At 36.9% G+C, this 12,503-nt stretch overlaps 1 protein-coding gene across 2 annotated transcripts in view; it reads left to right on the plus strand.

The window, feature by feature from the left end:
- Positions 1 to 12,503, plus strand: part of SEC63 (SEC63 homolog, protein translocation regulator) — a 62,880-nt gene that overhangs the window by 20,684 nt on the left and 29,693 nt on the right. For both annotated transcript variants that reach the window (XM_050893601.1, XM_050893600.1), the window contains exons 4-8: positions 1,965 to 2,077; positions 4,665 to 4,726; positions 8,326 to 8,384; positions 9,124 to 9,174; positions 11,751 to 11,859. In XM_050893601.1, the coding sequence (XP_050749558.1) occupies positions 1,965 to 2,077; positions 4,665 to 4,726; positions 8,326 to 8,384; positions 9,124 to 9,174; positions 11,751 to 11,859 (394 nt within the window). The remainder of the gene's footprint in view (positions 1 to 1,964; positions 2,078 to 4,664; positions 4,727 to 8,325; positions 8,385 to 9,123; positions 9,175 to 11,750; positions 11,860 to 12,503) is intronic.

Here is a 12,503-nt window from a genome sequence, read left to right on the forward strand (position 1 = left end):
ACTACATGAAAGTTAACAGCTTTCTTCTGTTGCCATTCAAGTGGAACCTTTAGAGTCATTGCCAGCCCTGCTGATGTTGAAGTGATACAGATGTTGAAGTGTTGTTAGATAATTGAACTGTTGTTGCTGTTAAAAAAAACCCAACAAACTAAACTTAAAAAAAAAAAAAAAGGTTGCAGATGCAAGCACTTGAAAGTTTTGGTACACAATAATTCATTTGCTGCTTTGCATTCACCCTGTGGCCAAGATTATTTTTTTATCTTATGTTAGTATATCAGCTTATAACAGGAGGCTTTTTTCTCCAGAGGAGAACCACAACATGCATGAAGTCCAGATAATGTACTTGCACCTTATTTTATATATAATGTCAGCACTTTGTTTTGAACATAAATAGCTCTTTTTGGACCACATCACTTAAATTCACTAACACATAAGGCACTCAGACATTATGACTGATTTATTGAATAAGTATCCTTACTGCCATTTTACAGGTGGGATCCAAGGCATAAAGATGAAGCTCAAAACTGCTTATAATTTTGGATTCTTTAAGTAAGACAATTGGAGCCTTAATTTTTTTTTTGTAAGTAGTTAATATAGGGAAGCTCTATGTTCCAAGCAGAGTGCTGACTGTCCTAGGCTACTAAACATTTCTGTAAGTCTAGCCTAACCTCTGTAGCCTAGCTTTTGAAAATGAGGAGTAAGCAATTAATGATAGATAGAAAGTTTGTCATCAGCTTACCAGGGATCACATGCACCCTCTGTGGCAGAGAGAAAAAATTAGGATTTTTTTTTTTTATGGGCAGCATTCATGTGAGCCATGAAAACTCATCTCTTCTTCTCCAGCAACCTGTTTTTTTTTTTTTATCCCTCCCACCCCACTTTCCAGCTTCTACTCATCTCGTGTTCTTCATCTAGTCTTGAAATGGCTGTTTTTACTTGAAGTCTAATTTATTATGGAATACATTCATCCCTGTGCATTATATGAGGCAGGCATGCTGTTGAAAAATAGTGTTGGAAAATGATAGACACATTGTATAAAGAGAGATAAAGTAACAGCAAATGAAGCCTCAGGGTAGTTTAATTTCTGGTTTAAATTTATTGAAACAGTACCATCATCTTTAAATAACTTCTTGTATGTTTATTATGCAGTTAAGGTCAGCATGCTAGGCGCCTCTACCACAAAATGTTGAAAAGTCCTATGGTAATGATTCTGTGAAACTTAGCAGATAGCTTACTAGAAAAACTTTATCTGCACTTACTATAAAGTTTTGTGGGTTTTCTTGAGTAGTGAAATTCACAGTCCAACCTGAAAGTAAATGCACAGGGGGTTGTGTTGGTGGCATTTAAGAACGTGCTGCAGTAGAATAAAAATTGATCTCTTTCTCAGGTATAGGTAATGTATTCCCTTTGTTCAAGAAGTTTGAAATAATTTATGGGTAGGATGATTCTAGTCAAAGACATTCTTAAGCAGCAGGGCAATCCACTGTTCCTGGTGACTGACAGATTTATTTCTGCCTACAAGCTGCAAGTGAACCATCATACTTGATCTACAAACTCTTGCTTAAATAGAAGAATGTTGCAAGTGAGAATTCCTCGTATTCATGAATATGTTTAGGAAAAGATAAGATTTGTCAAACAGATAAGAAGGCCTTACTTTTTTCTATGGACGGATGAACAAGGTAATCCAGAAAAAAACAATACCCAGTCATTTGAATGTCTTTTTGTTAGACTGTGACTTCTAACTTGATTTAAAAATATAATGGTTATAAAAATATTATTAGAAAAATAATATAATCATGTTTCCATGAAATACATATGTAGTTTCATGATCATATATTAGAACATAATTCTTTAGTTCAGTTTAGTTCAGAGAAATATTGCACAATGTGCTTTAGAATATAGATGTAGAAGAATGGATTTGATTTAAGGTATTTATTAATAAACTCAAAACTTTCCTTTTTAAGGGAGCAAGTATATCGGAAATTAAGAAACAGTACCGTGCACTATCGCTAAAATACCATCCAGATAAAGGAGGAGATGAAGTTATGTTCATGAGGATTGCTAAGGCCTATGCAGCGTAAGTTTCTTTTTTGCCTATAAAAAATGGGAACTTGATATTTTGGTGAGGGAAGCCTTTAAGGTAATAGCAGGGATGACCTAAGCAGCCAGGAAAAATGTGTCCGGATATGTAACAAAAGTCAAAACATGTCTCAGTTCAGTGCATATTTGCTTTGTACAAGTTAGGAAGGCTAATGTAATTGTTTAGCAGCTGTCAGAATATTGTAAGGTGTTAGGTCTTTGTATTAAACTTCCACGTCAGCTAGGAAAAGTGTTTCCAGTATGATAGATATTAAAGATGACAAAGAACAGAATGGGTGTTCCGGTTTTTAACCAACCAACCCTGTCACAGCAATTCTGAAGCGTTGCTTAGAAAATAAATATACTGTTCATTTCACCTGGTGATAAAGCCAAAGAGTAAGAGACAGTATTTTAACTCTGTTCCTATCTAGTGACAAAGATGTTTCATTCTGGTTATGACTCAGTTTTCTCTCAGCTCCCCAACGTCTGTTTTCATTTGCGCTTGCCTTGCAGTCCTGATTTTTCACTTGGTGACTGTTTCATATTACCTATGTAGTTCTTAAAAGCTGAATCCTTGAATCCTCTTTTCCTCCAGAGTGTTTTTTGGCCTTATCTCTGCTTATAGCTTTTTTTTTTAATCTGAGAGATGATGTCTAATATTAGAATTTGGTATAAAAGCAATCCCTTTTTATTGAATTTTTCTGTAATCAAGATGTGGGTTTGGGTTTTGTAATGCTGTTCATACACAGAATGTTGGTACACCTTTATATTCTTTCCTACTCTAAATGATCATCTGTCAGAGTCCAATAGTCTCTGACCAGGTTCTTGTAGATATTCCACGTGTGGAGCACGTAATGTTCAATACCAAATTTGCTTATCTGAAGACAGTTGATGTTACACGTGACTTCTGATTTAGTGGAGTGATACATTTATATTGTGGTTTTAGTATATTTTGTAAGTTAGACTTAGCAAAATACAGGAATTTCAATACACAGTTCAATCACAATACCAATGTGATTCCCATTATCAGTCTCTCCAGTACACCCACTGTCACGATGCTGGGCGTCCCCAGGCACCGGGAAGGCACGCGTGGGTTGGAGCCAGCTCCAGCCTGTTGTTGTCTTCAAAATTCTTTTGCTAGTTGTCTAGTTTTTATACTCTATGTCGGGCTGAGCCAGGTATGCACTCCCCCCATGTTGGTCTCGCAAACTTGAGGAGACATTCATACTTTTTTAATACACACCAGGAGAAACGTTTACACCACCAGTTGATCTGCTCAACTGTTGATAGGTGGTTATCTAAAACAAAGGCCACCCTCTGATCCCCTTTGTGTTGAGACAGAGTCAGCTTCTTTGCAGCAGCTGTCATGAGTCTCTGTGGTCAGTCTGAGTTTCATGGCACATTGCCCTTGCCCATCCCCTCTGAGCTGCCTTCCATTGTAGGGGTTTATTGGGTCAGTCACATTACCAGAGAACCTAGCAAGTTGGTGATTTCTGCTTTTAAGTCAGTTGTCTATGTGGTTGACCTTACTGACTGAGAGTCCTGTTTGGGGTGAGGTGAGAAGGAGAACCAACAGCATGCTCACTTGAGCAGTTTTGAAATCATACTTTCTGCTTAAACACATCTGCATCACTATGAAAGTCTCTTCAATAGAATATTCTGGTACTGCTTTCTGAAACCCTGAAACATCTCACTTCTTTGCTTTGCAAGCTAGCACTCAAATGCTTGGTGATACAGTTTGATACTTCAAACGCTAGTGCAAGGGCTGTGGCAGAGGCCTTGAAGTAAATGATGGTGAAGTTCCTTAGCCATACTGTCTTGAAAAAATATAAAAGCTACCCATTCAGTGAGTGTGCTTGTTAACAAACGGGTTTCTTCCGTGAGACAAAATCTTCAGTATAGTGAATCTCTGATGTTCTGTTTCCTAAAGCAGTATTCTTCCTTCTAGTGACAGGGATTCTGTTTGAGGTGGTATATTATAGTCAAGAAACTGTCGTTACAGAACAGGCATAGAAACTGTAAGATTTAGGAGGTGGTGTCTTAATTTATTTCTCTCTTCTTAAATATGAAACTAGGGAGTTCCAGGAAGAAAAACAACCAAACACACATACACCATCAAAGGCTAAAAGTCTAGAATAAGAGAATTAAAAGCCCATATGGACAACTTCTGCTGTATCAACTCATCTTGCATATTCACCTTCCTTCCAAAAAAAGATAATGCTTTCAACCTTTGTCTTTCAAAATTTGCTGTACTGTAACCTGGCATTGAAAAGTGCTCTTTGCTGATGGGTACGCAGTCACTCTCATGAAAGGGAGAGGTATCACATCTCCTGTATGAGGGTGCACCTTCTGTGTCTGATTTCTTTTGCTGTCAGAGTGCTAAAAAAATTCACCTGTGTATCATGAAGGAATACAGCAGTATTGTTTCATACCAGATTTCATACAAAAACCAGCAGAAGCTGTTCAGCTTGCCAGACAATCTCTGAAGGATAGTATAAATGCCACATTTTAAAGTTTCTGTATGTTAATGATTTAGAGAAATTTCTTTACTTCTGTATTAACTTAATATCTCTTCTTGAAACTAGGTTAACTGATGAAGAATCACGAAAAAATTGGGAAGAATTTGGTAATCCAGATGGACCACAAGGTAACAATTATGAATGACAGAAGTCCTGTAATTTCTGTGCATTGAGCTGTGTAATATCTGATCATTGAAGAAGCAGTCAGTTCTTAATGTGTATAGAATAACTCTTTCCTATGATTTGAAGCAATGCATCCGATCAATTCTTTGCTTGTGAAACTGGCTCTGGGGTGGTGGTGGGAGGGAAAGGCAAGAAAAAGTTTGCTTCCACATTTCTCGAACTTCTTGTTAGGGGAGAAAAGAGATGGGTATTTTTTTAATTAGCTTCAGTAAGTATCTAGAGAGACTTGTCAATATTAAAAGGAGGTATAAGTAAAAAATAGGATAATACTCATCATAAACTTGTCAATTTTAACCATTTCTTAGTATTTATGATCAGATACTATAAATGTATATTGAAAAATTAACAACTGGCTATAATGCAATAAACACACTTTGAAGGGATGTACGTGAGGATATCTATGTATTTAAATAAATACTGTATACACATCTGCCTTCCATTTGCTGGAAGCAGTACTGTTTGAGTGTAGCTCTATGCCACCTTCATCTTGAGGAGTCCTGGTGATTAGCCCTATGCTGGGAGATTGTCCCTGGGCACGTAGCTACATGAAAATAATCCTGATCATGGTGTATTAAAGTTTTACAGTAGATGATCCAAACAAACAATTTAAGACTGAAAGTTAATAGATTTCCCCCCCCCCTATTTACAGTTGTGTGAATTGCTTGTAAAAGATCTTTGTGACTGTTGTTTCAGTGGACTAGTTGTGAGGAAGAATGTTCTGTATTTGTAGCTGCTTCTGATACTCATTACAAGCAAAAAGGAAACCTGCCATCTGTTAGGGCAGGCCTCCCTAGATCTCTGCTTGTTGATGCTCCGCAGTTTGCGGGACTAAGTCATACTAAATATCTACATGGAATGAGTTAAGGCCAGCTTGGAAGTAATAAATGGAATTTGTAACTTAATTGTGAAGTTACAGGATGACGTGAGGGAACTCTGTGCTGGAACTTCTTCTGAGTTACATCCATCCAACATAGGAAATTAATTTTAAAAGGGAAAAAAAACCCCAGCCCCTGAACCAGTGTTTCAAAGAAACAGTCTTTCCTCTCCCTTCAAAAAAACAACTGTGCCAACTAAATCATAGTCTGACAAAGGCATTTCTGATGGACTAAGGTGGTGGTTCAGTTGCTTTAACCACTGTGTTCTATAGCATAGCAAATTTCTTTCAGCTCCTAGCTTCTCTTGGTTTCCTAGCCAGGCAAGTAGGAGGACTCTGTCCCTCTTGCTGCAAAATACAAATAAGATCTTGCTTCAGAACTGCTATGACAGTATCAGCAAAATTGTACTGTAAATTTTAGTCTGGTGTATGCACAAATAGCTTTCGCAGGACCTTTCCTGATACTAAACTTTTTTGCGTCCACGAGCTACTAACTTAGTGTTGCCAAGGCATAGAATTTCAAGTTAGGCAGTATGTCAGTGTCCTTGAATGGACCTGAAGCTGTGACTTCAAAAGAAAACTCAGCCAAAAGCTGAGAATTTAAAGGTATGAAGATCCTTGTGCGCTTGGCTCGGAGACTGCTTTCGCAAACTTAAGGGACTCTAGGTTCCCAAAGGACAAAATGAAATGATTCTTTGGTAGGGCAGCAGTTCGTACTGAGTGTTAAGCCTCCTGCTCTTCTGAAACCCTAACTCAGACTACGGTGGTATTGGAGTTCTGTGCTTTGCTTCTAGGTCTCTTGTTGTTTCATCTGAAGAGTGGGAAGAAGCCTGAAATTTTCTCTTTCCCATCCTCTATTCTGTAACCTTGTTCCACATTGAAGTGTGAGGAGCTTTCTAATTTAGTGAAATTCATATTCTCTTCATTTATACACCTGTAGTGTAAAAATCTGTATCCAAGCTATGTACTATAGTTTTTTTAGTTCTGTGTAGTCAAAGAATGGAGAGAGTCCCTTATAGAGGTATATTCTGGGATGAGATGAAGCACATCTGGTGTTAGACATGTCTAACCAAGTTAGATGAGGCACATCCCACCCTCTGTGCCCAGCACAAAGGAATAGCAAGCAGTATTCCGCTCTATCCAGCTGAAGCAGCATGGAGGTTAGAGGCAGGCAAACAAGATTTTCTTGTCTTTGGCATGACTTGCTCCTTTACTAAAAGTAAAATACTGAATGTGCAAAGTCATTTGCAGATTGTTTAAAAGCAGGTGAGGCGAGCTTGAGAGGAAAAAGATATGCTTTTAATAATGTAAGGCAGTTTTAGTAGACTATTACCCATTGGTATTTATTTGCTAGTGCTTCAGCTCAGCGAGCATGGATGGGGGCAAGGAGACTCTCGGACCAGAAGAGAAAGAGCTTTGTACTGAACTACTTCTGTTCCTGGAACAGTTTGAAGCTGCGGTCCTAAAGGTCAAAAATATTGTGGGAAACTGAAATTGATACCACCAGTAAAAGACACATTACATTTTTAGTAGATTCTTCTAAAAATCCATAACCATTAACAGATAGGGAAATGTCTCCACACTCTTCTCCAGAGCAGGGGTTTCCCTGTAACTTGTGGTAAATTCACTGTGTGTTATTCTGTTGAACTCCTAAGCTTGAGGTGTGGTCAAGTTGGTCAGATGTTTAGAGTCTCAACAAATAGTAGTTTCCAACTTAACTACATAGAAGTGATGTCAGGCTTGTGCGTAACAACTGGTTGTCTGAATTGATGGCTGTCACAATCTATTGGAGACGTTATCAGAAGAGTATCTAAGTACATAGGGGATCCTAGTCTGTCCTTATTTAAGGCAATACTCCTCATTGATACCTGCTAGTATTGAGGAAAGCATGTTTTTTGGTTTTTTTTGGGTTTTTTTTTTTTTTTTTAGCAGGCCCTAGAAGTTGGTAAAGTCTCTTCCCCCCCCCTTTCTTTTTAGTGTTGGGATAGGTAGCATTTGCAAAGTTCAATTTATTACCACTAAAGTGTCTGAAGACAAGCTATTTTATGCTATTCTGTATTCAGATCTGAGTACTGTAGATGTTGCTGTTAGAGAATCATGTCTTCTGTTTTCTGCAGCCTAACTCCTTTTGAATTGAAAAGTGTTCCTTTCTCCCCAATCACACAGAAATTTGAGCTGTCAGAGGGCTTTGTTTTTACAATTTACAGCTTAGAACACTTTCCTAAAGTTACAAACTAATAAAACTTTTTCCATAGAATTAATTTGCTCAGTTTTCTTGCAGTTCATGTATTTACTGAACTGTATGTATTTAAACTGCTGAAAACTCTGCAAGGCAAAGCTCATAAATCTTTCCATCTGTGAAATCTTTCTTTTTTTATATATTAATAAATCTTGCATATCTATTTCACTGCAATATGCTAAGCTAAAATCTTTGGTATTTCAGATGTTGCATTTAAGTGTTGTTATTTTATTGCATACTTGAGTATATTTCTAATGTGTTTTTTGATTTTGCTAAATTTGTTAGAATTTTGCTTATTGGAGTGATAAACATGAAGATTTTTTTTGTGGGTTGGTGGTTTTGTTGTTTTTTGTTTGGTTTTTTAGACTTAATGTTACTTTAAAACAATTCCTTAATAACTTATAGTGAATTTCTTTTCTGTCATCCTACAGCTACAAGCTTCGGTATAGCTTTGCCAGCTTGGATTGTGGATCAGAAAAATTCAATTTTGGTGAGTCAACTTACTTAGCTCAACTTTCAAGTGTTCACCTTAAAATGTTTCTGCTTAATACTGCGCATTTTAGTCAAAACACGTAGTTAATAATAGTTTGGTCCAAATGCATATCTTTGAAGCAGATTTCAGGGGTCAAAAGTGTTAGAGTAGCTTAAATCTAACCTTTGAGAGTAAAGTATTAATACGCTTGGAAGGATCTCATTGCAATGATAATGAGGTTGTACTGTGGTCACCCCTGCTACAAAGTGTGTGTTTGCTGTTGCAAGGAAACACGTATGGAATAGCTTGTTTGCTGGATTTCTGTAGTTCCATTTGGTTTGCTAGCAATGCTGTCATCATATAGTGTCTAAATGTTCTTTCTGTGGCATTTGTTGCTGCAAGGTATTTGGCTTTCCCGCTTGATTTCTTTTAATGCGGTAATCGTCTCTGTCCACTGCATCACAGTTTAGCTGCCAACTCTTTAATTATTAAAGAAACCCACCTGAGACAATGCGTGGATGATTTGAAAGATTGCTTACACTAAACTGATACTCCTTATTTAAACCCTACCCAACTGATTATATTACTTGTAAGTTGTTCTTCAGAAATAAGGACAAGTATTATGCAATAAGCTTACATTAATTTGTAGTAGGCTTGTGGTAATACTACTTGACTGTATTTTAGAATAAAGATTAAACAAGAGTAGTATTAAGTAACTGAAGTATCTAACGCAGTATGTTTCATAACTTTTCTCTAGGTTTTGCTTGTATATGGATTAGCATTTATGGTTATTCTTCCACTTGTTGTGGTAAGTATTATCTAATTAATATTCTACCCTCTGTAACCAAGCTGTAAACAAAGCTGTCTTAGACATAAGTAGAGTTGCTTATTCTTGCCTTTCATGGAGAGAGCGAGCAAGCGAACTTTTTTTTTAATGCAGGTGTTCTCTTTTATTATGGGAAAAAGTGTAGCTGCTATAGAGTTTCCAAAAAAATGCAGTGCCATGATAGAGAGGGGGCTGTAGGGCAAATATTAGATATCAGACGAGTTAGACTGAGTTATGTAATTTGTCTTGTCCCTTCTGTCATTCTTCACATGAAAATTAATATGTGATGAAATCAAGGATATATTCAGTGGTGTTGCTGTAGAGCCAAGGCTGAGATGTCTGTAGCTGGTGGTACTAGAATGATTATTGCATGCGGAACAGGTTGTTGATTTGGTTTCTCCTGGCTGCCTTTGTTTTCATAACTTCAATTTTTATTGATCTTCTGTACACCATGAGATGTCTGCCCTTGCGATTTCTTTGTGTGAGGAATCAATTGCTAGGCGAGTGGTATTTCAGGGCTCAGGTTTGCCCTACAGTATTGCTTTTGAACAATGTCCCTTATCCAGTGAGTGCATTTGGGGTATGGCATGAAGAAAGACTCAGAAAATTGACACCCAGAAACCTTCATGCTCTTGGGAAGAAGATTTTCATTTGAGAAAGCGTCCTGGGGTCTTGGCAACTGCCTGCATCTCTGTGTGCAGAGGCTCAGCCAGACATTATCCCTTCTCTTTGAGAGCCTTTCTGCATAATTGAAGATTTAGCGTAGAAAATTAGATGTGGTGATTTCAACAAGCTGTTGAATAAGAAGTCTAAAATCCAGGGTACGATGTCTACATATTTTTCCTGTCTTTCCTTTTAGGTTTCAGTTGGTGTCTGTTGATGCTTTTTTGTATACGTGTACTTTCAGTGATTTATACCAGGTTTATCATAGCTCAAGTGAAAGTAAACATCCTTTCTGTTGTTAGGAAGAAATGTCCTGAGCAGAGAAAAATATAATCTGCCTCTTCTTGCCCCTGTACCAGATGTAGACTTCTGCGTTCAGACTTGTCATTGTAAATTTCTTTTATAGTCAGTGAAGAGGAATAGTCATTTTTATGGAGCAAGTTATTTTATCATTTCATTCTAAAGTAGACATACAAGATGATTCATGCCTTTAATGGGCCTGTTTCTCTTTTATGAATCAATAAAGAAGCCGAAGTTAACTACAGTGTAGTCATCCTATATCTGAGATAGGCATCTAAAATAAAGTAAGGCTAGTTCCACCCTTTGAATCCAGATCATCAAAAAAGGAAAATACTGATACATAGTTCTTCTTAGACCTCCACTGACCTAAATAATGTTCTGTACATGAGGAGAGAGGGATGAGCTGTATCTGCAAAAGCAGTTAGGGCAGCCTCTTTCATGTAGATTTGGACTGGCTATAGCTATATTTTTTTTCCAGTACCTATACTTAGACAAAAATTTGATAGCTATGGGATTATAATCTAAATTTTTCTGCAGAAAAACTTTTTAAAAAGTTGTGTAGTATTTTGTGTGAGAGTTCGTCTATTCATGGAAGAATCAAACCTAATTTATTAAAAAAAAAAAAAAAAAAAAAAAGACGTTTGTGGGGAGCCAGACCTAGAGCATTTCCCAAATAATTAAGTAAATTGCAGAGTTCTTGCTGTAGTAGGGGAATTTACATTATTACCTATAAAATTAATAGTAGTAGGCATCACTTACTACTTTACTGCTTGGTACTTTTCACTTGTGATAAACTTTACAACAGATTGAGCTGTATCTTGGCTGTTTTTTCTCATGTTAGTGATCTTTGCTTACAAGGAGGAGTTTAATGACCAGACTGCTGTTTATAACCCAGCACACCATTTTTCTTAAAATATATTATAGAGTACAATCACTGTACAATGAGTTCCATAATTTGAAGTCACTTGTGTAATGCTAATGAGGGAATTATTGGAGTGTTTCTGAAGGTTTGGAAAACTTTTTCTGTCAACCTGAAGGCGTATGGCTCAATTCTGAAAATTTGCAGCAAGGGCACCTCCAGGTTCCCCTTCAGAAAAGCATTTTCTGATGAGGTAACTTAAATTATTTTTTTCAAATTTTCTCATAATGAAAGAAATCTCTTATTTTGTTCTTGGTTTAGTCTTGGTCTGCCGAAACTGAATTTGATTTGAGTGCTGCGTTGCACAGTAAGGAGGTTACTACGTGTATAGAAAGTGGTAAATCCAGTGGATTCACTAAAACAACATCAAAAATAAACAAAGCAATGTATATGTGTGCGTGCGCGTGCATGTGTTGGGGGGAATTCTCTAGGCTAGAGATCATCTAAAACCTTTTAGCATCAGATTCTCTCAGATGAATATATTGGTGTGCTTTTAGAATTTGTGTCAGCGAATATTTTTTGTTTCCCTCTCCTTTCTGAAATTCAGTTGACCTTAACATAGGTAAAATCAGTTGGGCTGAGTTACCTGGTTATGAACAGACATGAGGTGATCCAGCATCGCTGTTTCGATGCTTCATCATAGCTGACGTCAATTTGTTCTTGTTACATGTCTCAGGGTTCCTGGTGGTACCGATCAATACGATATAGTGGAGATCAGATTCTCATTCGGACAACTCAAATATATACGTATTTTGTCTATAAAACACGGAACATGGACATGAAACGTAAGTAAAAGGCATCTTGAAATGTTCATGTGTTCATCTGGAAATGTTGATCTGCTGGTCTTAAAATGCTTCTGCTTTATAAGCCTTTGTTAGGTTAAAATAATGTTTCTGGTTCTTTTAGAGTGTTTTTAAAAACTTCATTTTGTTGCAGGTGACGAGTACTCTGTAAGAAGACTTGAGTATTTGAGAGAGGGAGTTATATAGATCTATATTTATGTCTGTCTATACGTTTAAAAAAAAAAAAAAAAAAGGAAAAAGGATATTTTATGTTGGGAAAACCAGGCTGACCGGCCTGTAGTCCTCAGTTACTGTGTGGCCACTAGGAGCGCAGCCTCTGTGTGTTTTCTTCTGTTAGTGTAACAAAATAGGCTTTGGGAATTTTCTGGGGGCTGTCATAAAATTTTTATATCCCCAAAGAATGAAATAGCATTTCTGGTTCTCTATTCTTATTTGTTATGTTATAGCTAAATTTCTGTTTAAAGAATTTGCTCCCTATTAATTTCATGTTACTTTGTTGCTCGTTTATAGTTTTCGATATACTTATTTTTCTTGTCTGCTCACTTTTGAAGGAATAAAAAAACCTTTTTCTTGGGAAATCTGTAGATGCATTATGTTGGTGCAGAATTGGATCTTTCAGTTTGGAG

Source organism: Gymnogyps californianus, chromosome 3 (assembly GCF_018139145.2).
Source record: "Gymnogyps californianus isolate 813 chromosome 3, ASM1813914v2, whole genome shotgun sequence".
NCBI classification, from domain to species: Eukaryota; Metazoa; Chordata; class Aves; order Accipitriformes; family Cathartidae; genus Gymnogyps; species Gymnogyps californianus.